A 26,386-nucleotide genomic window follows, 5' to 3' on the forward strand; every position below is an offset into this window, starting at 1 on the left:
TACAGCAAGAATTACAGAAGAGTACAGAATAAGTACTGTGTTCTCATTAAGACATGCAAAAAATCTACTCACTATTTCTCAATATGTTTCTCAAATATAAAGGCAGGCGGTTTGGGACTGCACAGGATTTTTAGGAAAAAAATTAGAGCTGTGAAGATATCGTACATGCTGTATGCATATTAAAGACCAGTGACACCAAGTCTCTCACTACTTTAGAGGACCCATTTTAACAAGAGACATGAATTTTGGATCCCAGATTGCCAGTGCCATTAGCACTTCACCTGTTGATTCTGCATGACTTTAGCCAGTCTATGTGCATCATACTGCTTCGGTAAAGAAGGAATGTATGTGTCTCCTTCCTGGAAACTCTCTTCTTCCAACCACAGAATAAAAGTGTTACAAAGCCTGAGAAGAAAACAAAAAAGGAAAAACACACAACAATGTGAACTTCGTCTGCAGAGCAAGTATTACACAGCAGTCTCATTCTGGGGTTCAGAGTTAAGGCAATAAATAATGCCACTGGGTGACAAGGCTCAAAACGTAGGTGTTTCAGACGCCTTGTGACTAGCAAGTCAGCAAGTGTCAAAGACCATCAGTGGAAAGAAGTTATTTAGAAAAACATGAGGGGCAATAACAAAGAACATCAGGACAAATTCTGAAAAGGAAACCATTTGTGCAAGTTAGCACATGACGCAGGACTGGAATAGTCTCTCATGTCAGGGAATCTCAACCTCAACCCCATTCAAAAGACCAAAAGAAAAATCAGTACATTTGAGCAAGTCTGGCTTCCCACCCCATGACTTCTCTAGAGTTTCTGCTACAAAAGGCCAAACCTGAGCTGAGTTACATCTTTTAATTTCCCTTCAGACTAATTCATGGCTAGGTGATTCTCATTTCCTTCTCTGTTAACACTGTACTTTAATATAAATATACCTCTTTTTTCAACTGGCATTGTTCTACTGAGTGGTACCCTTTCTATGATCATACCATTCAAGCTTTCCTGACAAGAACTAGAATGCCACTATATCTTCACACTGTGGTATTAAATACCACTAGCAAACTGCTGTTTTCTGTATAGTGTCATTAGTGAAAAAAATGGAAGTAGTCTAGTTCCAGGAGTCAGACGTCATGAACTCTACGAATATTTTCCCTCCTGTCTAGGTGGTCATTAAACTTCCCAAGCATAATATTTACTTGGCTGTAGAACAGTCTGGTTTTATGTTGGAGTGGGGAACTCCTTTGAAATGAAAGATTGACAATATTAATCAAGTTTCACCCAGTGAGCATCTCTGGGTAATTTTTCCACAAATGACCAGGGAGGATGTATGATGTCCCTTGTTTGTTTGTACAGCGCCTACTGATTGCTGGGGTGGGAAGAACTTAAGCTCAGAACCCACGCGCCCAAACCCTCTGAATGAAGGACTCTTTTCGAAGAATCCTTTCAACTAGTTTCTGGGAGTATGTAGATACTGTCATACTGCAAACATTTAAGGTAGACTTGTCAGACCAAAAGCCTCCGCGTAACAGAATCACGGACTTCTGAAAAGCATAGTGACAGTTTCAGTGTGCATGAAATACGAAGCTCTTAAGTTATCACCCCTTACACAAGTGAGCGCTCACCAGCTGCGTCGCGGTGACCATGCCCATCTCCTCAGTCTATTCCAAGACAAGGAAACAGTTTTGGGCTAACATTTTGGTTAAGCTTTGGTATCACTTTCTAGCTGGCACAGAGACCACTTGTCACAACTCAACTTTAACATGTTAACGGGGTAAGCCACACCAATGGACTCATGTGTTGAAGTCCCCAGTAAACTCCCTGATGAAGTAATCTTACTAAGACATAAATTTAGACCCTGGTTTGTAACAAACAGGTGTATACACACAAAGGAGCATTTCACACTTATAGCTAATGATGTACATACTCACCAGGCATGTCTAAACAACAAGTATTTTACCATCATGGGAATATAATTAATTAAAAAGCAAAGCTCTCTCCTAAGGGGAGCAACAACTCTATCAACAATGTTTTATTTTTAGCAGTAAAATCATCACCCTCTCAAACAAAACAAGTTGTGTCAACAGTCGAACGGATTTGACCCCAGCTATGCATGTAACAACTGCCTGCGGTACATCCAGGTCAGCCAAGCTTTGCATCTCCCACAGCTAAGGCTGTGCTTTAGTAGTTAGTAAGTAAGACTGAACCGGGCAGACTTTTTTACCTGACAAGTTCCTTATGCAGTTCTGGTGAAGTCAGGTAATCTGGTGAGCAGCTTGCCTTCTCTGGTGATCTGTCACTGCCCTCTGCGGGACTCTCCACTCTTAGTGCTTTACTGGCAGCGTGGTGGAAGTCTGCTACCTCTGTTAAGCGCTGCTTCATTTCATTTAGTAAGTTAACATGAGTTGCACTCTGGAAAAAACGTCTTCCAATACAGCCATCTACAGGTAATCTAAAAATTAACAAAAAAGCACAACAAAGCCTTGTTGCAAGTGTCAAATGAGCATCTCTGCAAATAAATCCATTCTGTAAAGCAGCTGCTGGTACCCACTGCTTTCAGCTGCAGCCTTAGTGTGAAGCACTTAATCTCACCTGCAGTGCAAACTTACTAGTGCTTGCTAATGTACTAGAACCCTTATGATCACACTCACCCATACTGCGGTCCTGGTCGGTGAAGGTAAAGGAAGAAGAACTTCTGCCAGATTAGCGGCATGAGAGGGTGATCAGCGGGGGTAGCAAGGGCCTGGTGAGCCCAGCGGTAAATCATCAGCCTCTGAAGGGAAGGCACAATGGGCAGCTTCAGCTGGGTCTGTGCTTTCTGCAGAAAGAACATTTTCAGACAAGTGTTCTGCTGCAGTTCCCTGTAACAGATTCTCACAGGTTAACTTAACAGATTAACACAACTACAAAGAAGAAAACTTCAGAAACATTAGAGGCCTTAGAGGAAGAGCTGCCCAGCTCATGGTTATGCTGGACAGCTGTTAGACAGCAGTGCTACACCTCTGATGCTTAAAAAAGTGTGACACTTCTGCGAGGCAAGGCCAACATATGGACCATTGGTATTAATTACAGTTAATTGCCATTCTCCCTCACAGAGTTAAGGTGTTCCTGATTGACATCATTGGTCTTGTGGGAGTCTGAGAACAAAGCAACAGCAAAGCACACTGCATGTTCCAACCAGCAAAAAATAAGTCTTAAGCCATATGAGAACACAGAATTCTATAGTGTTACTTTTAGCTTTTTCCAAGACTACATTACATACAGCCCTAGTGAAAAATCTAAAACATAAAAAAGTAATGTGAAGAAAGAATACATAAGGAAAAAAAACTTCCTTTTGCAAAAGCAGACAAAGGCAAAGCAATGTATGAGCAGCAGCATGCCATGTTAGCAACACAGAACACTACTCCAACAGACCCACTAAATCATTAAGAAGTCACACACCAAGCTTCCACAGATTGTGCCTGAAGCAGGGGAACAAGAGGCTTTTCCAAGTTCCCAGGTCTCAGCACAGACCCTGGCAGTACCTCAGTCCCCTCACTAGACCTCTAGAACCCTCAGCACCCTCTCCCACACACTAACTACATACCATCTCATTGTTTTCCAGCTAAATGAAGGCGTACAAGCCAAGGCAAAAACATTCTCCAGACTAGCCTCCAAGGATGCAAGACATTACCAGTCTGGACACAGCCCAGGCAAACCTATTTCCATAGAGCTTCCCGACCACCTTCCTCATTAAAACATACTGTAACAGCTGCGATGAAGGATTGGCCAAAAGTTACACTTTGACTCTAGACATCTTTGGTTTCCACTTGCTTCATTCCAGAATTTCTAACTGAATTTGGGCAAAGAACCTAGAAAATGCTGCAGCATGGCTTAAAACACACCCGACTAAGTGCCTTTTTAAGAGAGAGACCTAAGTAGTTCCGAAAGCCTTGAAAAATAATTCAGCAAATACAGAGAAAAGTCCAGTCTTCTGCAAAATTTAAATGATCTTAGAATGTTCTTCGAAATGTAGGCACATTTTCCCAGCGGTAAATTAAGAGTATCTGCATTGTCTCAGTGGTATAAAATCCACTGAAGACAGTGAGGCATTCAGATGACCCAGAAAATCATACAAGAGCACTAACTAGTGAAGTTTTCTGTAAATAATGATATATTAAAGAAGATATTTGCACAGTAGTTTCAAAATGTTCAACTCAAAATGTAAAGGAAAACTACCCTAAGGTATACTTTCTCCTGGAAAGCCAGATAAAGCAGTAGTTATGCTTTTATCCTGGGTTAGAAAAACTATGTAAGATCAAAATCAAACAATACAAGAGAACACTTCTCCAGTAGTTCTCTCCAACAAAAGCGGATGAACAGTTCTCTCACCTTCAAAGCTTGATCAGGAGTTAAAGCATTAACAACCAGCTCCCACTCCACAACTCTGCGAAGCTGTGAATCTTCTTCAAATATTGACTCCATATTTAACACCATCCATGAAAACCAGACCTGTGCAACACAGTAACAACAGAAACACTGATAAAGTGACAAGGGTAGGATCAAGAAGCTTGCTGTTTTCTTAAGAGGAATATGTCTTTGCCAGATTCTCGTTACCAAGCTGCAAAAGAAGCCCATACCACACACAAAAACCAGTTTCCTTCTTATCTACTTTAAAAATTCTCCTTTGTATTTTGTAAAATCTTGGGAAAGGAGGAGGAAACCATAGAGTTCTGGAGGCAACAACCTACTCAAACCCAGTAAAATAAGATCTCCTCTCTCCGACCTGGCACTACACATCTGCAGTTGAAGTACTGCAGGTTTTTTTCCTTTTTGCTCAAATGAGGAACTTTCTTAAGCAGACAGAAAGCAACTAGTATTCAAAATATTTATCAGAGACTGATCTAATAGAAAGTCAGGCTTCATGTACTTTCTCTCATTAAACATACTGAGAACAATTGAAGATTAAAAAAATCTGAACTAACAAATCCTATTATATAAATTCTTGGACACAGATCAGACAAACTCTCTGTGCAAAATGTCCATGTTCCCCTTAGTGTAATAAAGGCACAGCATTCTGTTCAGCTACATTAGGATTTTATCACAAGAAAACACACAAACACTGGGATAGGAAGGAAGAGGGAACAAGAGAAAATCTGCAAAAACCTGCCAAAGCAGGAAAACAAAAGCCACCTAGACACCTGTTTATTGCTTATCCCAGGGCTGTTCATACATCATCATTGTGCCACTTACCTGTGAGGAATTGGCATTGCCCTCAACAAAGGAAGGAGTCACATTGCTTGCCACGATCCAGCTGACAAGCGAAGACAGCAGACCTTTGTCACAATGATAGCCCAAAGCATTCTGCATGGAAACAGAAAACATTTGGGGGATGATTTACAAGCTACAGGTATGTCACTCAGCCTTCACCCAGGTTCCTTTCTGCCTCGTGTTGCTACTTCCCAACTTTAGCTCAGCCAGCTAGCACTGAAATGCCTGCTTATAGATTGTTACAGTGACAGTGTTGGTCTTTTCAGGAGAAGAAGCTCTGGTTTTGTGCTAAACACGCTATCAAACATTTGAAATGCTAAAACCAGAAAATACTGCAGAAGAATGGCTGCAGAAGCATGGCTTTAGAATCTCTGAAGACCTGCACAATCCAGGCCTGGTATCAGAATAGGCCTGCAATCAGAATTGTGCTGAAGTCGCTGTGCTGGAGGTAACAAGAAAGGTAGCCTTGAGCTACTCTTGAATCCTGAGACCAAGTCATTATGTTGTGCCAACAGGCCGTGGCTGTAACGAGCTACAGCTGCTGGGAAAGAGGTGCAGGGCCAAGAGAGATAGGGACCGTATGGGAAAATAGGGAGTAACAAACTACAAGGCTGAAGCACAGCAACACGATTAGCTACATGGATAGAATGCTTATTTCAGTCATGATAATTAGGGGAGTGAGAACCGCGCGCGTTTAGAGACTACTAACCAATTCTATTTCTGCTTTACGAATATGCATGTGTATCGGTTCTATGTGAGTAGTGTTAGAAACTAATAAAGCTGAGCAGGATGCATAACTCGTATTGAGCGTCTTCTTGACTCCAGCGAACCCTTCTTCCAACAAAATACTACGATAGAACTCATATGAATGAAACCTGTGTTCCAAATAGGTTTTAATAATAATGATTATTGAAATATCAGACATTTCATTACTCTTGGACCTACTCAGAAAGAGATCAGAAAACCCCATTATCACTCAGCATCACGAATGTTCTTGTTACATTTCAGGAAGATACATTCACACCAAAATTAGAATGAGTAACAGAACTGATTATTTATTCAATAGCCAGACCAATATACCACACCCATTTACCTTATGTTGTTGGTAAAGCAGCTTTTGTATACAGTCCTCCTGACTGTACTGAAAAGCAGCTTTACACAAGTCATCCAGCAAGAAGAGTGTTGCCTGGTCCCTGTGCCACAGCTGCTGGCTGGTGAGGAGCTGAGCCCAGAACTCCAGTACTGCAGCCGGCCCCACTCCATTTGGCTGGTCACTTAGGAAAATGTGCGTCTGCCAAATTGAACGGTAAAATTACTCAAGAGACTGCAGCTTCAATTGAAGTTTAAGAATTTATTGGTAAGTGTTTAACTTGCACAAGGCTATGGGCTTATCCTTTAAATAAATAATTCATAATAATGCTCTCTACACCCATGTAAAAACAGCCTTGTCATCTCCAAACTCCAAACTTTTGCAGATTCTGCAGCCTGGAGAGCCGAGCATCTTGCACAATCAGCAAACACAGATGCAAAAGTCGTAAGCGGGACCCCTGTGACCTGCAGACATAAATGGCACCTATTTCTGTAGCACAGCCTGATGTTCTTGCAAAAGGACTTCCCAGAGCAGGTCAGTTTTCCTTTAGTCCTTAACCCTGTCTAACATTAGCAGGCCTTGACTCTTGACCTCTTTGCAATTAGCAAAAAATACTACTATTCCTTAACATAGGAACATTTTATCATACCCCAGCCATAAATTAATGGACAAAAGCAAAGCTTTCAAACATTAATGTATCTGTTGCATTCCTCAACTAACACAAGCAAGAAAGTAGCACTGCATATCAACATTCCCTTTTTAGGCAGTTTTGACCGGGCATTAGAAAATAAGTTTTCCAAGAAGCCTGGAAAGCACATATTGTTGTTACATCCAGTGTCACAAGAGTTGCCAGATTTAGGCAAGTTTAAGCAGAAGTATTTCAGGAAAACAAATCCAACTATTCATGCTTGATGAAGGGTATTCTGTGGCTGCAGAAAAGCCAGATTCAGCATTCTTGCTAAGCTTAAACGCTAACTCAGTCAAAAAAGCCTACCTGTTTTTAAAAGAAAACTTTGCCGCCCCCCCCCCCCCGTTTTTGTATGGTCTTCTTACCTGTATCATACTACTGAGCAGCTTAACATTTTCTCCATAGCTCACTCCTGTCAAGTGCTGTGTAACTTTGTGGGTAACCTGCAGGGTCATGCCTTGAGGGACTCCACTATCCAGATGAAGGAACAGTCGGACATAAGATAAAAACCTAGGGATGTCAACAAATTAAAGTAATTCTAAAATTTCTCCTACTGTGTAATAGAAAGCAAGCCTGCTTCTAGAATATTTAAAACCAGCTCAGCAGCACTGGTGACACCAATACACAAGGTCTTTAATTCACAGCCATACTGTAGATTTAATTACTTCATTTTAACCAATTTATAGGCACAGTGTGAGTAGTTCATGGCACACTAATTCATGGCAGCTCATCCGGACTGAATACAATTCTTGATCAACATCAGCACCCAAATCTAGCCCGAGAGTTGTCTGGGAGACTGGCAGGTGGTTCAAGTCAAAAGCCCCCAGAGACCACACTATTAATTGACCACAACAGAGAGCTGAGGTCCAGCGCCTGAGAAAGCTCCCAGCCGTTGCCCAACTTACCCAGTAGACAAGCAGGCAATACCATTTTACTGTGTCACTTTCTCACCCATCTAAACACAACAACTACTTGCAAATACAGTTGTCTGAAGACCACTTCTGTGACACAGCATCAGCATCAGTGACAATTGTACATATGATGTCAGGACACACTTCCACTACTTCCTCAGCCAGAGTCAACATCAAAATGTAACTCTGCAAGGAAACCAGATGTACTCCCCCATCATGTATCACATTCTCACTGGATGCAAAATCCAGAACGAAGCCTGACAAGTTTAACAGTTAAGATTAACTTTCATTGTTCTTTATCCATAAATGTATTAGGAACATATAATGCTTACTGTTCATTCTTCAGGAGGTAATACTGGCAAGAGTAAAATAAGGGTAAAATTTTATCCAGCACATGGACCACTGTTCTCAGATATCTAGACTGGACGAGCACACCCAACAGACGGATCCCTTCAGCACAGAACTTGTCAACACTGTAAAGACAAAATAAGAAAGAAAGAAAGAAAACCACAATGACTATCAGTAGAAAGGGAAATAGGGTGTTGATTTTTATGTGAACTGAGATGCAAAGACATCCATATCTTTACACTTAATCTTTGAAATCCTAAACAGCTAAATACAGAGTTCTTTCTTCAGCTGTAGGAGTCATTCAATTGCTGACAGATTTGGTAAGTATTTGCTAACCTTCTGAGAGTTTGTGTCCTGTCTTCCAAAAATTACTGAAAATGAGGGTCTTCATCAAGTTTCAATCAATTTAAAGCTCAGTATTATTGCTTAACCTGGCCAATGAGCCTCCCTCTCCAGACAAAGCAAGAACCTAGAGAAGGAGTTTCCTATTTTCTAGCTTTGACATGTCATCAGGACAGATGATGCTCTGGACATCTTTCTTATCTAGACAGAGCTCAAAGGGTTTCCTTACAGTAGCTACTTAGCCATCTGCAGTCAGCTGAGATGAATCCTACCTTCACTGTCCAGAAAAATCACCACGACAACTTAGTTGTGCTCTGCATCAAGTTTTGCTAAATGAGAAGGGTTGCATGCTAGGAAAAGATGTAAAAAAATTAATCCTATGTCTATTCTGAGATCATGAAAATGAAATATTGTATTGTCACCAGCACAGAGTGCATGGCTTGGTTCTCCTGCACATTAACATAACTGACCTCACACCTCTGCATGTGGTAAATGTTAGTCAGTGTTGCAGAGTGGCAGGGGGGAACCACTAAAAAAACCCAACACCCATAACATTTGCTTTCCATGCTCAAAGTCATGTAAAAATTCCTACTCTCAAACTACAATACCTTTGTATCAGCCTCAAACTACTCTAGTGTTTTGAAGAAGCACCTATGGATCTATGGCACAACCTTAGCATCAAGCAATGGCTTGGGGAAGGAGAAAAAAGCCAAGACAGTTTCTCATTAAAGCATAACGCAACATCACACGCAGCAAATAATTCTGTGAAAAGTTTTAATAGAGAAGAGAATTAAAAAGATCAGATTCAGGGAAAATAGACCTGGGAGAGACCGATTAACCTATCCATGGCTCTGCACCTTAATCAACTAGTACATTTGATTAAGTTCAAAAGCCCTACCTACAAACCAGCTTAAAACACTGGAAAAGCCTGTGTTGGAACACAGTCAGGACTAGGAGGTTCAGTATTAAGGTTATAAAGCTCTCTATCATTACAAGCATAAGTTGTTTTCCCTCCTCACTATGTTCTGAATGCTCTGCTGCATCCCTGCTTAAAGAAGTTACCTGTAGAACAATCCTCTCAATAAGTGTGGTTAAAGGTTATTCCTGTCCGTAGCAGTCACACTAAACCCTCAGTTTCAATTTTATTTCTAACGACTATTTTGACCCTAACATGCAGAAGGCAAAAAACAGTATTAGCAAGTCAAAGGAAAAGGCATGTTGCTTGCAACTACAGTCCCTGAAAGACTGCTCAACCCCTTGCATCAGAAGTCCTTTATTCTTTAAACATGCATAAAGCCATTAATAACCCTCAATTCATCGTTACGTATGCTGCTCAGCCACTGGGGCCGTCCATCCAAGGCAAACACGAAAAAGCACACTTACCTGTGACCTAGCGTGGTCATTGCCAGAGCCAGATAACAGCCAATAGGGATGTCTGCTTTAACAGCCTTCAGGAGAGGGTGAAGCACAACCGACTCAGTCATGTCGAGCACATTGTCAGACGCAAGGACTGCAAGCCAGCCGTGCTTCATGCTGCAGTCATTTCTGTGAAGCTTTAACCTCAAAATCAAACCCCATGCCCACTGATTAAAGGAAGTCTCTGGTGTTTCTCCATATCGAACAATGCTGGCTAAGTAGGAGACCTGGAACAAAGCAACAGGAACAGAAATGAGAGAAAGCACAACCATACCACAGCACATCTAGGATTTGGGTCAGCTTGGATGAGTTTCCTCTTCTATCACAACACCGTGACACGAGATCAGAGCAACAGTAGTCGATTTTCAGACACACCATGTAGCACCACCAATTAAGTTTATCAAGTCTATGTTTCTATGGCCTTCATTTCCACCTCACCACCACCACCCCAATCTCTTCTGGTAAAGGCTATCAATTTATACTGTTTGCCTGAAGTTTTCCAAGCTAGATACTGGTCTCAGATTAAATTTTATTTTTATGAAATTTATGAAACGAAAGTGCCACACTCAACCTTCAGTAAAGTTTAAGACTGCTATCAAAGGAAAAATAAAAAACTATATAGACAAAAATAACATCTGTCAATAAAAAGCCTAAAATCCGTCAGCCTCTCCTTAGGAAGACTGTGATGTGGACAGCAGTCTCTGCACTACATACACGTGTCCATTGCAGTGAAGACCCTCTCTAGATCAGAAGGAATTATAAATCTCTGGGAAAAAATATTGTATATGCTCTGACAGACAGTGTAAATTGCAGAGCCGGGGGGGGACAATTAAGATATTTCATCCTCTCCGAGCAGTGGTACAAGAACCTAAGCATTAGTTTCTCTCAAGTTAAGAGTTACAAGCTTATGCAAGTCAGGACAGAATCACAATACATAATACAAGTGCCAATCAAGGCTGAGACAGGCTTAAAAAACCCCATCTAGCTGGCACAAGACAACAAACCATGATTAGGTAGTGCAGAGAAGCAAGTCAAAAAAGAGCAGAGACAATAAGGAACATGCAGAGTGTTGGAAGAAAAGACTGGGGGAAAAAGCACAGGGGAGGAGGGGAGGAGAAAGCACTGTACAAGAAGTACTGAAAAAACAAAAGCATGGCACAATGCTAAAAGCTCTGAAAAAATAAACAGAAGCATCTTGGATTGAATATCCAAATATGGGATTTTTAATCTTGATCCTTCTATTCTTCCATTCCCCTCCTGTAACTTGGAGCCATACTCTCTTCAGGCACCAGTGTGCAGTAAAATCAATATAATAAATGTCTGTAGGGTGTTCAAGTAACACAGCACTGATCACTGCTGAAAAGTTCCTAAAGAGATTAATACTGGAGTCTTCAAATAAGGTAAGCCTAAGAGCTGGAGACACAGGAAGGATGTCTCTTATGTTCACCAGTAATAATAAGCAGTCTTTCATTAAGCAAGTACTGGCCAACTCTGCATGAGTAAAGGATGCTTTGGAAGAACAGCTGGCAACTATGCAACTACAGGCTGGACAATAATGCAAACCTACAAGAGGGTCAAATTTAAAATGTCTATTTCTCATATAGATGTTCAATATAAGTCTAACATTATGTTTCAAATAGCTCTGTGGGTACAGGAATACTAAGAGTTGATATGTTCTAGTAGTATCAAGATAGCATAGCTTTTAAAAAGTAAAAAAAAAAAGGGGGCTTGGCCTGCAGTTTTTCCTGTCTCTCAGTGTCAATAAACTAAACTCTGTAGCTCTGAAGGAGGAATACCTGTTTTATGCTTTCAGAAAGCAGCCCAGTATATGGCTTCTGGGAGAGATATTTCTGGTATGCTTCCAGGACCATCAATGCAACTTCAGAATGGACAGCTGCATCCAGATGAAGAGCATCCTGTTAAAAAGAAGAATCACATCACAAAACTTTGCCTCATTTAAAAGGTCTCTACATTACTGAGTTGCACTACAGAGAAATAAATCTTAATTTGAACAGCCAGAAAAACATTAAATATGATAATACCTAGGCAAAATCTTGGCCAGTAAGAAAAGTTTTAGCCCACCATTGAAAACTAATGAGCTCAGACCGGGCAATACAAAGCTCAACAGTTAGATTACTTCCAGAAAAGGATGACCATAATGACTTCTCATGTGCATTTTCTGAATTTATAGCAATCAACCCCAAGATCCATAGCTGGCATTTTAAATTAGATAGTACAGACACTGGAAATCTTGCCCTCAAAAACAAAATAAAACCAAAAAAATATATTACGGGGGGTTTTGGTATCAAAACACAGTAATTCTTCTTACCAGCTGCCACGTTAAAGGACTATTTTTCCCCATATCAAAGGGTACAGACATGACAATCATTGCACAGCAAAGACCTCACAGCTCATTTTCCCTACCATTCCTTTATTTTCACATGTCATCAAGAAAGAGGGAGAAAAAGTGAGGCAATCTTCATGAACAAGGATCAAGCACAGCAAAGACTTCAGTACAACCAATAGCACAGATTACAATGCTAAAACGGATCACTGAACTCAGGCAACAGGATTTCCCCCCCATCCAATCTATTTCTGTTTCTCTCTGAAAAAGCATTCACCCTCCACTGGTTCCTGAACTGATGGAGCTCTTAACCGACTCTATGGAGTATTTTCCAGTCATTTAAATAATGTTCAGAGCCTTGAAACCTCTAATTTAAATCACTAGTTGTCTTGTATTGTAAAACACATAACTGGATACCAGCCTGCAAACTACAGTCACACCAGTCTCATACACACTTCTTGAAGGACTTTTTGCAGCCACAGATACCTTAACCAAGTGACTATAAAAAAAATTGTCCCATCAGCTGTTTCCTCTTGCTCAGAGAGGAAACTCCTGCTTAAACACCACTTTTAATCTCATCTGCAGCAACACAAGAAACCAACACAAGCAAATCCTCAGGCAAAATGCTGCAAAGTTACAGTGAAGCTCCCATCCTACGCCATCAAGTGCACAGCCACCACATAAAAGCACATAATTGACTGTTTTCAAATTCAATTATAGTCCCAGTTCAGTAAAACTTTTGCTCTGAAAGCCAGACCAGGTTCAGGCCTCCTGTTTTTAATACGTACATGCTCACCGAATCCCCAGTTTAGCCCTTCCAGGATAATGCAGGCTAGTTTATTCTCCACTGTTGTTAGAGTGTAATTTAACAACCAGTCACGAATCAGTGCTATCTCAGATGAAGTAGGCTTCCACAGATACAATGGCAGTTCCTTAAACAAATATAAAGAGACCTTTGAAGACAGAAAACAAAAAGGCTAATCAATACTCAGTATGGAACAATAATCACCATTATGCCCTTCTATCTTTAAGAGTGATAAAAAAACCACAAACATGGAGAGATCTTTAACAATCCATCCATGTCAAGCTGTATCTTATAACATAGCCTGTTATGGCCTTAAGTTTTAACTGGGCACCTGCTTTAAACAATGAACGTTAGCACTTACCATCCCAACTTTTTCGATGGTCTCTCTAACTCGATCCAGCAACACAGAAATAATCTGTGTGTGGAAGCTGGCAATTGCTCCCAAGAGTTCTCGACCAACTTTTGAAAACGTCTCTCTTGTGGAAAGGCTAACATAAGACACCTGAGAAGATGAGCAGCGAGAAGTTACTGGTTATGGCCGACTTTCACAGACACCACGATAAAACGTCTTTTGGAAAATACAGAATCAAATTGCTCTGGGTGATCGGATAAAGTTGATAAATGTCAGTATTAAAACTGAAACTGATTGCCCTAGAAGATATGGAAATTATTATGTCACAGTGCCAAAAACAAAGTCCAAAACTAAACATAGGAACAACACCAACACACACACAAAAACCTCCCAAAAAACTACACACTGCAACAGAAAACACACCACACAAGGAATTTCACAGCTACAAGCCAGACCTGCAGGAGAACAATAAAGTAAAATATTTTTGTTCATTTGTTTCATTCTGGCTTGGTCTACAGAAAAGCTGTTCTTTCTCCCAGAAAAAGATGCACTCCAGGATATTTTAACTTGGTACTAGATTATAAACCTCACAAGCAGCACTTTCTTAGTTCCAAAGTAGAAGCCATGAATGTTTCACATCTTCCCCTGTTAGAAAGAAAAAGGGCATACTCATCCTTTTCCTGAATGGACCAGTAATGTTACTCACCTCATATATCTCCAGAGCAACAATTTTGATAAAATCCTCATCAACATCATCCCGTTTGGTTTGTGCCATCTGAGCAAATGTGATGAGCAGATAAATTTCTTCCGAGCAGTTCATTGTTTTGAGATATTTTTCAAAATTTTCAAGGTGCTCTGGGTCTACAAAGAAGTCACATGAAAAAAACCATGATACAAGGAGTATTATAGAACATATATCATCAACATTTATACATTTATTCACAGTTCAATCCCAGAGCAGGAACCAGTGACAGAAGAATTATCACTGCAGGCTTGTAAATTAGTATCCTCTCTTCAGAAGTGGCTGGTACCAGCTGCTCTAAAATAAGGTGTAAGAAACACTGTAATATGCAGCAACGCCATACAATTCAGTAAATATGTTAGTAATTACTAATGAAAGCTAGGACTACTTCAAGAACAGCTGGAATTCAATTTTTAATATTGTTTTAAGTACACCATGCTTATTATCCACAGTAAAAACTGCCTGAATCTCTTTGCTTTTTAAAAAATGTTATGACAGTTTTGGTTTCCATTACATACTGGAGCAATTAATTCCACAGATTAGAATCCTTTCATGTAATTTGGGCTTAGTTTTAATCAGCAGTCAAGACAAGATTAAAACTAAGCCCATCCAAGCACAGCTGAGAGGTTTTGATCAAGTTGAGAGACTCTGCCCATTCCACATACCATGATCTCAAGCAGCAATTAAACTGGGGAGATCACTATGACAATTACAAATAAAAATACTTCAAGCATCTAGCCCTGGGCCTAGATCATGTCCAAGAGTTACAAGGAAGGGTCAGCTTCATTTTCTCCGACTCAGTACAAAAAAAAAATCATTGAATGCACTTATTCAGAAAATACCTCTGAAAACAGAGAGCCAAAGTTGCGCAGGACAGGAAGGCTAAGAGATGCTTTCACTCAAATTCAAGGCAGGTTTACTCTTTAATTCCAATAGTGAGATACTGCCAAATGCAAATAAATATTTCATTCCTCAGGGTGGGGACAACAGGAAGGTAAAAGTACAAGGAAACCTGTAAAGGACTTAAAACATTTTTTTTCTCTTCCAAATAACTTGAAAGAGTCTGTGCAGCAAAAGCATTGAAAGTTGCATTTGAGCTGTAAAACAGTTTGGAGAGCGGTCTACTTCTGAAGCATAACATGCCAGTAAACACTGTTTACACCAATCTTACAGCAGCTGAATAAACCGAAAAAGCACTCATTGTGGCACTTAGCTACTTAATCTGCACAGGCACGTGCTCAGCGTGCTTGTGATTAAACACTTCCACTTAAGTTACATTCTATTTTAAGGGCTTTCAAGAATTTTGCAACTGTACTTCAACCCGAGCTCAGATTTGTACAGCCAAAACATCTCATCAGTGTGGTACAGGATTGTGCAATTTACGTAGAGTTTTCCATACAGTCAAATAAACTACACTCCTGAAAGACACCATAGACAGACAGGGGATATCTCCCTTCACCAATACTACCTTCTATCTTTACAGCAGAAGCTACACAGCACTCTGAGTTTTGCTGTTGTCTGAGATTTTTTTTTAAGGTAATGCACAAGGGAAAATAACCCAAAATATACCATTACTATATATAAAGGCATGGTAGAATGACCCAGAGGGTGGGGAAGGGGTAGGATACGCAAGTAACAAATGATGACCATGACAGCAATTGTATGATGAGCACCATGATGTGTGTGTCTGTGTTTCATTAGGCACAGACCAGCGAACAACAGAGAAGGTGGCTGGAGAAGAACAGAAGAGAAAAATGGGATCAGGTAAAGTGAAGGACAAAGTCCGTAAGAGGAAGGAGGAGGGCTGGTGTCAGCTGCTGGGCACATGTGCATCAAGACCTTCTCTGCTGCAACTCACAGCTCTGCAGTCTCCCAGCTTCCTGCCTCAGCTGCACCTCCTCTTCATCACTGTACCTGGGGTCATCTGTGAGCTCCACACACTGCAGACCCCATGCCAACCTCAAACCCACAGCAAGCCATAGCCTCGACTGAAGGATGGGGACAAGGAAAAAGGGAAGAAGAGAGACTCTGCTTCACTGTGAAGTGATAGGATTTAGGCAATGACATCTTCCCCACACAGTTGCTAGTGGAGCCAATGCCCTTCCTCCTCTGTGCATCTGATGACACTACAAGTTTAGAGAGACCCCAAGAATCAGTGGCTCCTCAAATTTGGTACTGGCAGTAAAGAAACCGTAACAAGAGATGTTGTTCAGCAGGTTCTCATTGCCAATTGCAATGGACACAAAGACAAAACTGTTCATCCTACATTCATAAAACTTAAATATACATGCTCATACTCCCACAGGTATCAAACATCAAGAAGAAACTACTAAGTCATTGCTTGTCAGCAAAAACCACAGTAAGTTTACTAACATTTGGTCCACTCAAGAACACCTCAAGTAACCAGACTTCCCATATTTCCTCAGCGGGTTATATCTGGTAGTTCTCATAATCCAGAGGTTGTCCTAGTAAGTGTAGCTCCATCACTGTGCTCCATTTTATCATGCTATTTCTACTATCCCTTAAAAGTAATTACGCTCTCACTTCTATATACTCAAGTCTAAAGCTTCCATCTATTACCAAGGTTTGCTACCACCTGTAGATTCACCACTCAAAAATGCTCAAACAATCTGGGAAGGGAAACCAATAAAAAAAGGTTCTCTCCCAGGAGAAGGTTAATGTCATGGTCTTCTAAGGTATGATTACAAAAAATTAAGTCACCATTATGTTGGTGTCAGTCAAAAGAAGCTAATTCAGAAGATAAGACTGATTTCACTGAAAGAACAGTTGATATTCCCTGTCTAGACATTTGTGAGAAATAGTATCATGCTGACATAATCCACTGAAGAGAATGAAGAGGAAAAAAATATCCTGCATCAGCATACCAGCAACTTTAAAACAAAAGATTAAAACGTAAAAACAATTTGAAAAAATAATCAGTGTTTATTACTGTCAGAGCTGCAACCCACCATACATACACCACATACAGAGCTGCAATACACCATATTACATTCTCTTTGAGATACAGGAAAAATTTATTGCAATAACAAAAATAAGTCCTACTGAAACAGTGTAACTGTTACAGTTTTGGTTGGCAAGTATTAATCAGATCAGCACTTCATAAAGTGAATGTAGTTACCATCTTGGTATTTCTCTCCCACTCTGTGTAAATTGCCTTAAATATCAGCTGAGCTTGCACAGAGTCAAGACACTCAGTAACCCCTCAAGATCACCATTTTCTCCTGCTTCTCCATCAAAAGACTTAGTTGATGTGGTAACAGCTCTCCCTGAAGACAGCAAAGAGGCTGGGAAGTAGGGAGTTACTGCTTTGTTTACCCGTCTCCCTGTTAATCAAGTCTTGAAGTATTTTCCACAAAGGCAGCAGCAAAGGGTAAGTAGCATTCCAGCTCCTTCTAAATAACTGTTATAGCTGGTCACCACAGCCACAGTGGAGATCAACACAGGACAGAAGTCAAGGGGAAACAGGAAGAAAAGGTGGCATATAGGACAGGAAAAGCATCAAAAGAAGGCGTGAGATATGGGAAACATCTGTAGTTCTGGACAATAAGCAGATGTTCCCTAATGTAAGATAGTGAAGCCAAAACTAGCAAGTTTAGAGGCAAAAAATAAGGACTGTGGTATTTATAGAACTATCAACAGCTCACATAAAACCCAAAACCCTCCAAAAAACCTTAAACCAACCCTAAGCAATAGAGAGTTCTGCATTTTCAGATTTAAATTTCTCTCTCCAAATACTACCAAAGGTCCAGATAGGAGCTGATACAAGAATACACAAGATTTATCTACTGCATGGCATTCCTGCATCTCTGAGGCAGCCAGTAGCAGTCTCTGTCAGAGAAAACCAGAAGGCCAGCAGATCCAACAATTCCAGTTAACATGAGTGTTTGGGCAAACAAGTACTGGAAGATCATGAACTGCTCAAGACATTTCTAAGGCCCCTGGGCCAGTCATGCTGCTGAGGATGTATTTAACAATGAAACCTACAGAAAAAGTAAACTTGTAGCTGATGCAGCAGTAGCCAAATCAATAATAATTGGTTCCAAGTGTAGGAATTCTACCTTTGAGTCTTTGTTTGCAGTCAGCAGGATGCAGAGTAGAGCAGAGATTTTCCAGGTGCTCGCTCTCCGCACAGTGCATGACAAAGAAGAGCCTCCAAAGCATGTTGCTGGATAAGGTTCCATAAGGCATCTCAGACATGAACAACCAGACTCCCAACCTGTTGGATTTGAAGAGGCAGAGAGAAGCAGTTTCTCCCTGATAAATCCCAACATTTGAAAAGGAGACATACGCCCACATCTCTGCCACAGTAACAGAATCAGGAATTTGAGGATGTGTCTTAGCATCTTAAATTCTGAGGTAACCTCATTCTGAACTGGACAAGTCCTCAGAGCTTCTGTCAGATGCTAGAATTCAAGACATAATACCTCCCCATACTGATGCCACCAACGTGCTGAAAAATTGTGCGTAACGCAGCCTTGTTTAAACCATTAAGTATTTAAAGGCATTCCAAATCCCAGTTTCAAGTATCTAACTTCTCCAAGGTGAAGCCATTATCAGTCACATGGGACAGCCTACCTTTTCGCCTTCAGAACATGTAGAACAGCTCTAAAAAACAGCTCATCAAACTCCAGTTGCAATTTTTCCACAGAGTAGGGATGCATAACTGATCCATACTGTTTATTGTTGCTAATGTATTGGGCCCAGTGGTCACTCACATGACAAAGTGTCATCCTACACAGAAGAATAAGCAAGTTGAAGTAGTATGTCATCACCACATAAAAATACTGACAAGTACAACTAGATCAGAGTCTAATCACAAGACATGTGTTCAACCCTTTGTCCTCTGGTTTTCAGACACTTCCAATTAAATAGCATGTCTAAAATTCCTGTGTTATCCTTCCTTGGTATTGCAAGCAAAGTGCATAATATTTTGTTACACCAAATTAGTTGGTGTATGAACTCTGGAGACTTAAGGTAATCCTACATGAAAGGGCAGTAAGTGCAAAAAGTTCATACAGGAATAGTTATACTGAGAAAGCTCCTGCTCTAATAACACAAACAAAAACACGGATTTTGTTTCTGATTTAACTCTATCCCCCCTTGAAAACACAATCATAGAAGCTATATAAAATGACAGCTAGAGATTTAAAAACAAAGAGCAACTTTCTGGTTTCAATTCAATTTCCCTACTGCAACAATATGACAACTTTCAATGAGCAAATTAAAAATGCTAAAACAATTCCAGATAACAATGGAAAGTGCTAACACTCATTATAAATAGCGGTGATCTGAGATACTGTTTGTTGGATAAGCACATCCGTGATGGAAGTCAGCCTGGTGTTCCACAACTCATCCCATCTCCACTAAACCCACAGCACTTAGATTCTGCAGTTTCCCACTTCACAGGCAGCTTTAGAGTCAAGGACCCTGGGATTTCAGATACCCAGACTGGCTAACCCTAAACTGACCAACTCGCAGAGCAAAATCTACCCAAGAACTAAGTTTGGGCCTTTTGTTTTGTTTTGGCTGGTGGGGTTTGGGGTTTTTTTTTCGTTTGGTGGTTGGACTTTTTTGTTCTTTTTTAGCAGCTCTGAACTTTAAACCTGACTGTGTGAAAAAAAAAATTAATCATATCACAGAGAATATATTCTCTTACTTGATCAGCTGACCAATTCGCTTCACAAACTGTCGGTACCGTGCTCTGTTAAATGTTTCTAACCCTGCAGACAGAAGTTCCACTAAGGAGTTCGCAAAAGCAAAAATCTTCATCATCTCCTGGGGAGTTGTTTTTTCAGGAAAATAAGCACCTAAGACAGAGACAGAAAAATAAGGCTCAAAAAGAATGTGTGAATTCTGGTTCTTCTTAAGTAACTTAACAAGCACTCAAAGCCACAATTCACCATATACTTGGCAATCAGTTCATTGATGCCAACTATATAGCAAAGCAAAATCTGTTTTGTTTATGAAATGAACAACAAATACTTGTTGAATACAAAAGTACAAATAAACTATACAGGTTAACAAGACCTCTAGCAAGCAATTATCTTCATGTACTTGTCCAGAAATAAAGAATGAATAAATGACTGGGGAAAAAAAATCACAGTAACATTACAGCTAAGAGACAAAGGGGAAAAATTAGTTCTGGAAGCACATATGTGAGTACAACTACCGAACAGATGAAAACTAAGGGAAAGGACTCTAGCATTTTGCATCCTACCATTGCTACAGGTTTTTAAGTCATCCCATACACATGGTGTACACTTCCATCTCATCGATTTAGTCCCTGAGCCATTGCACAAGCCATTGCTTCACTTGGAGACTCTCATAAACCAGTAGCATTCGTGGCAGTTTTAGTCATTAATACTGTTAGCACAAGCAACACAAAGGATAACTCTTTAGCAGCTGATTTACCTCCAGACTTAAACCCAAGGAACTGCTGAAAGAGCTCATTAAATGGAAACTGTGACAACAGGGCAATCAAGTCATCTTCCAAAAGAAGACTCCAGCTTGTTTCAGGATCCTCATCCTATAGACAAACACAGTTGCTTTCAGTAGCTTTACAATAAAACACACGGTAAAAGGGCTTCACTACTGTACGAATTAGTTTGCTTGTAAGAGGAAAACAAAGAAAGTACAAAGGAACTCCTTCCCACGCACACAAGCTCCTAAATTCCTCTTCTGTGTGTGTTTCTACATAAAATCCCTCACCAGCTAGGAAACAGAACTAGAACCAATGCTGTGTTAGTCCAATGCAGCTTCTGAAGGGAAGCACCTACTTAAATGTATGTCTACTTCTGTCTTCTTTTGCATGCAATAGCTCAAACATTTAAATTCTATTGCTAATACTCATTCCTGGAAGCTCCAGTATCTACAGTAATAACAGAGACAAAAGGAGAGTAAAATAGATCTAAGTTTCAGATGATGCTTTTTAACTGAAAAAGTCAGCTTTTCCTCCTCCATTTCACAAAACACAATAAGCTTGAGCAAAATAAGGGAAAAAAAAAAAAAAAAGAAGTCGTTTGCTGTTACCTCTTCTCCTCCTTCATCTACCAGGGTCCAGTTTCCAGATCCTTTCCTAGACGAGGAAGAACTTTTCCTTTCACTTGGTTTCATATGGCACATAAAGTCCACCCGATTTCTGATTTAAAGTGAAATATCAAGTTTACAAAATATTAGAAAATTGAAAATTCTGAATTCAGTCACCTTTTAGTTAAGAGAAGATATTAAAAAAAACCAAATACAAGAGCAAGAAATTAACAAATATGTCAGAAAGCTGCATGGCAGAAAAAAAATGGGGGCTGGTCGGCAGCCGGCTGGGCATGAGCCCCCCGTGTGCCCAGGTGGCCAAGGAGGCCAGCAGCATCCTGGCTGGTGCCAGCAGTGGTGTGGCCAGCGGGAGCAGGGCAGTGCCCGTCCCCCTGCCCTCGGCACTGGGGAGGCCGCCCCTGGAATGGCGCGGTGGGCTCTGGGCCCCTCGCTCCCAGACAGACCCTGAGGGGCTGGAGCGTGCCCAGAGCCGGGCAGGGGGCTGGGGAAGGGGCTGGGGCACAAGTGCTGTGGGGAGCGGCTGGGGGAGCTGGGGGGTCAGCCTGGAGAGGGGGGGGCTGAGGGGAGACCTTCTGGCTCCCTGCAACCCCCTGAGAGGGGCTGGAGCCAGGGGGGTCGGGCTCTTCTCCCAGGGAACAGGCGACAGGACGAGAGGGAACGGCCTCACCTTGTGCCGGGGGAGGGGTTAGGTTGGGAATGAGGGAAAATCCCGGTCACGGAAAGGGTGGCCAAGGCTGGCACAGGCTGCCGGGGGGCTGGCGGCACCCGCCCTGGGGGGATTTATAACACCTGTAGCTGTGGCGCTCGGGGCCAGGGGTTAGCGGTGGCCTTGGCAGTGATGGGTTAACAGCTAGACTCTATAACCTTACAGGTCTTTTCCAACCTATAACGGTTCTGTGATCCTAAATGATTCTACAATAAATTGGTATCCTCCAAGATTCACACCAATCTGCTGTATTCAGCAAATGATCTTCCAAGCAACATTCTGAGAAATGTAAATGGCTATCAGCCCTGTACAGCAAGCACATTTAAATATGCAAGAAATAACATTATTCTTGCCCGTGGCTGAGAAAAATCCTTTAAGAAAGGATATAATTTTTTTTATTATTATTTCAGACAAGGTACTGTACAATAACCATTTAAGGCTAGGGAGTCAACAACACACAGGGTGAGTGCAGGCCAGCTCCACTATACACCTTTAATTGCTGCATTAACTGAACACCACATCAATGTAAGAGTGGTCTTACACACACTGAGCTACCACAACTAAAGACCTTCCAGAAAGGAGTTGCCTCAAGTCAAGCCAGCTCTAGTTCCATGTATTAGACCACTTTAAGTCTGGGATACTAGCTTTCAGACTCTATATTGTAGAAATTCTAGTTGTGCAGATGTAACAGCAAGTCACACAAATATGCAGAAAGGTTATATAAAAAGTTTAATCATAACATCCAACTATCTTCTAACCTGAAACATCCCAGCAGAACAGTGCCACAGAAGTCCAGCGTGACATCTGCTATCTCCTGATCTCCTTTACCTTATACTCTGGTAAGATGGATGTATTACAACTGAAACAAGTTTTAATACAGTGGTTTCACAAACCAGATTCAGAATTCAAACTTGTTACTGACATGCAGCAGCTGTAACAGACAAGTCTCAGCTCTTTTACCAGTCAGTACAGCCATTGTGGAGGCTGTGTTCTTGTATCAACAGATGAGAGCATCACTCCAGACACCTTGAAGTCAGCCCTTATTCAAAACACAACCACCAAAATGCACTGGCAATACATATGCCCTCAGGATACACTTATTTCCCCGGGCAGCTCTAGACAGGAAACGCAAAACCAAAACCCTTAAATAACAGCATCCAATAAACCAGACTGCTGATTAACTCAGGGTCTGGCTATCAACATCAGAATGACAACCCTAAATAACATTTGATTCTTAGACATTAAAATTGGGGATGGAGTAATATATTTTATCTGAAACAGTTTTCAATGACTGATTTCATTAACTAGCTTCTCCCAGCAGCATCTATTCCTTCTAGATTAAAAAAAAACCAGGATGACAAATAAATTAGAAGCCCAACCAGCACACACACCAGCTTGGCAAACCCTTTAGTCAGGGAATTCTGTTGCACACACAGTGTAACGAACAGGCCATCATTCAAGGAAAGAACTCTATTTCATAAGTCACAGTAATAAAACATGTGAGGATGTCAATCTTCAAAGCTATCTGACAGCTGAACGCAAGCTGCATCATACTGCACGCAGTAGGAGAATGTACTGCCAAGGCTGTATTTTAAGATGAATGAGTAAAAAGAGTTTGAATTAAACTGTGAATCTCTTATTTGTGCCTGCTTTTATGACTTTGCCTGCAATGAACATTCAGAGTTTCACAAGTAGATCATGTGTCATGTTTTCTAATCTTAAATAATCAGAACATTTTATAAAATCATATTCATACTTACTTGACAGGAGACATAAGCAAGGCAAGAGATTGCATGAAATGAAAGACACCTGATGGGTTATCCAAGACTTTGATCTGAAATTAAATGCAAAAACCTAGGTAAATCTAGATAGGCAGCAAAGAGAATTTGAATTTCTCTGATAAAACTAATTTGCTGAGTTTCACATTTTGAACTAGCTTTTTCTTCACACTAAAAAGTAGCCATAAAAGACAGTATCCACATCCTGGAGAAAGTATTGCTATGGCAAAATACTGGTATTAGTCCAATAGGAATTAAATGAGGGAGGGAAAAAACATCAAAAATCCCACAAAAAAGACCACTTCTGTTTCACATGTACTTCTGGGCACCAGGGGGAACTGGGACGTTGAGCAGAGGCGAAGTTAGGATCCTACCACGTTACATTCTAAGGACTTGCTGATCTTTCCCTGTTAATGCAATTGCAATCATGCTCCTACACCTAGATTGCCAACATCTTCCCCTCTCTGAGGGGCAACAATGTTCGTTGCAAGAACACTCTTGTGCTTTTGGATGTCTGCACTCCCTCTGATCTATATAAAGCAAACCCTTTCCCTTGCCCTTGAAATTACCTAACCAACAAACTCTTCAGGGAAACTAGTCCCCTTTCAACATGCAGCATATAAAAATCTGCTCTTCCTCATCCCTTATATATCGCAGAGCTGCCTCCAATCTCACTTGTCTCGCATACAGCACTGTTTGAAGTCTAAATATTCTTTCTATTTCTTAGAGCACTCCCAAAACCTGCTGCTGCATGCAGCCTCCTCAGGCACACCAGAAGTCCTTGACTCCCTTTCACAGGGTCTCTCTAGCCAAGAAAGAGAAGCCTGTTTCCCCATTAACCTGCTCATGATTGGGCTAACATAGGTAAATACATTCTTTGAGAACCCCCTCACCGTTAAACATGATCCCCGCACCTGGAAACACGGTGTTGGTCAGGAGGGATTGACTAGGCACAAGACACTCTCCTACCCACTCCACTCCCACTTTCTGACAATAACAAAATAAACATTCACACCTGAATGAATGGACAAGCCCATTCGCTGATCCCAGCTGGACACCGAAGGATGTGGTTGAAGAGGAAGAGATGGTCACCTAGACAGCCAATTCTTTGCAACACAGACACCTAAAAGAAAGCATATTGGAATTTGGCAACCAATTTCAAGGTTCGTTCCTTTATAGTCCTGCTAACTCGTAATACTGTTTTTTCATTTCTCTTCCCATACTTTCTAAGAAACCTCAATTTTCAGAGCAAGTTACAGGAGAAACAGTATTTAAAAGTCTGCTTGCTTGGCTTATGAGCAACAAACTTTCCTTCAGTGTAGAGAAATTAATTACTCTACAGTTTTATTAAAAATTATTTTAGACATCAGCTAGAAGTTTCTCAAAAATGACAAGTCTGAGTAATTTTAAATTCAAAATAAGTAAAAGCATAATGAATATTAAGTCCACTTCGAGCAGTGTTGGCTGCTCAGGTACCAGTCCTCATTAATGCTGCTGACCTCCACTGACTTCATCAGACAAGGAAATACATTCTAAAAATTCACTAAAAGATTCTGTTCCTCAAGCAAAACAAACCCCAAAAATATCACTGCACATGGGACAGCAAGTTAACAGTAACACTTTCAGAAATAACTCCCAAATTCATCCCATCTGTTGGATCAAACAGATATATCCAGGCTTACTCCCTCACCAGTCTCTGCAGCCACATGAGAAGGTCACTCTGAAACTGAGGATCTTCGATAACTCTGCGAGTGAAACCAAAAAGGACGCTAATACATTCCTTCAAGTGGCCCAAGTCTGAAGAAAGATTTTCTGACTGCTTTGAAACTGCAAATTAAAAACAGAATGAAGGAGCTTCAACATGCAGCTGTCAAGAGCAGTAACATTAGTAGTGGGTTTGGGGCTATATAGAGAACTTGGTCTCTGTATCTGTAGATGGAGAAATATTTCAACACAGCTGCTTGTTAAATCTGACAGATATAAGTATATATATGTGTATGTATAAGTAAATACACTTCAGTGTATTTAATCTCATAATTAGGCACTGGATACTAACTACAAGACTATACCAAGGTTACTCTCATAAAAGGCTTCCCCCCAACATAAACTTTTTAAGAACCACCATTTACTACGCATACAAACTATCTGGGAGGTGGGGGGCAAAGGGAGGAGGACTAGGAAGGATAAATATCCGGGGCAGGAGGGGGAGGAATACTTTAGCTAAAAGATTATATTGGCAAAAACTCAAGTAATACACGTAGGATGAAAACCAAAAAGATTTCTAAGTATTGGAGTTGCAAGATTTTGAATAGCCTTCCCAAGAGGAAGTAAAGTAGGAAAAAATATACAGCTGGTGTTAGAATTGTGCATAATCAAATGGGAAAGGGGACTGCATCACATGTTGCCTTTGACAACAAAAGACTGAAGTCCAGGTGTCCTATCTCACCCAGTGTCCTTCTACAGTAATCAGTGGCAGTATGCAGCTTAGAAGGCGGCACTCCTGCTTCCACTCTCCAGGTGAGTAAGTTAAGAAAATGGGAAATTTTTGTGG

The 26,386-nt window shown here is 40.8% G+C and overlaps 1 protein-coding gene across 1 annotated transcript in view; it reads right to left on the reverse strand.

The window, feature by feature from the left end:
- Positions 1-26,386, reverse strand: part of EPG5 (ectopic P-granules autophagy protein 5 homolog) — a 57,144-nt gene that overhangs the window by 24,077 nt on the left and 6,681 nt on the right. The window contains exons 4-24 of the mRNA XM_037372658.1: positions 25,526-25,662; positions 24,851-24,958; positions 23,818-23,891; positions 21,334-21,442; positions 20,716-20,830; positions 19,961-20,111; positions 18,880-19,035; positions 18,363-18,520; positions 14,248-14,402; positions 13,551-13,691; positions 13,173-13,337; positions 11,837-11,956; positions 10,008-10,267; positions 8,267-8,407; positions 7,389-7,533; positions 6,339-6,536; positions 5,228-5,338; positions 4,367-4,486; positions 2,647-2,813; positions 2,220-2,447; positions 282-405 (exon numbers count right to left, since the gene is read on the reverse strand). Coding sequence (XP_037228555.1) covers positions 282-405; positions 2,220-2,447; positions 2,647-2,813; positions 4,367-4,486; positions 5,228-5,338; positions 6,339-6,536; positions 7,389-7,533; positions 8,267-8,407; positions 10,008-10,267; positions 11,837-11,956; positions 13,173-13,337; positions 13,551-13,691; positions 14,248-14,402; positions 18,363-18,520; positions 18,880-19,035; positions 19,961-20,111; positions 20,716-20,830; positions 21,334-21,442; positions 23,818-23,891; positions 24,851-24,958; positions 25,526-25,662 — 3,083 coding nt within the window. The remainder of the gene's footprint in view (positions 1-281; positions 406-2,219; positions 2,448-2,646; positions 2,814-4,366; positions 4,487-5,227; positions 5,339-6,338; positions 6,537-7,388; positions 7,534-8,266; positions 8,408-10,007; positions 10,268-11,836; positions 11,957-13,172; positions 13,338-13,550; positions 13,692-14,247; positions 14,403-18,362; positions 18,521-18,879; positions 19,036-19,960; positions 20,112-20,715; positions 20,831-21,333; positions 21,443-23,817; positions 23,892-24,850; positions 24,959-25,525; positions 25,663-26,386) is intronic.

This window comes from Falco rusticolus, chromosome Z (genome assembly GCF_015220075.1).
Source record: "Falco rusticolus isolate bFalRus1 chromosome Z, bFalRus1.pri, whole genome shotgun sequence".
In the NCBI taxonomy this organism is placed as follows: domain Eukaryota; kingdom Metazoa; phylum Chordata; class Aves; order Falconiformes; family Falconidae; genus Falco; species Falco rusticolus.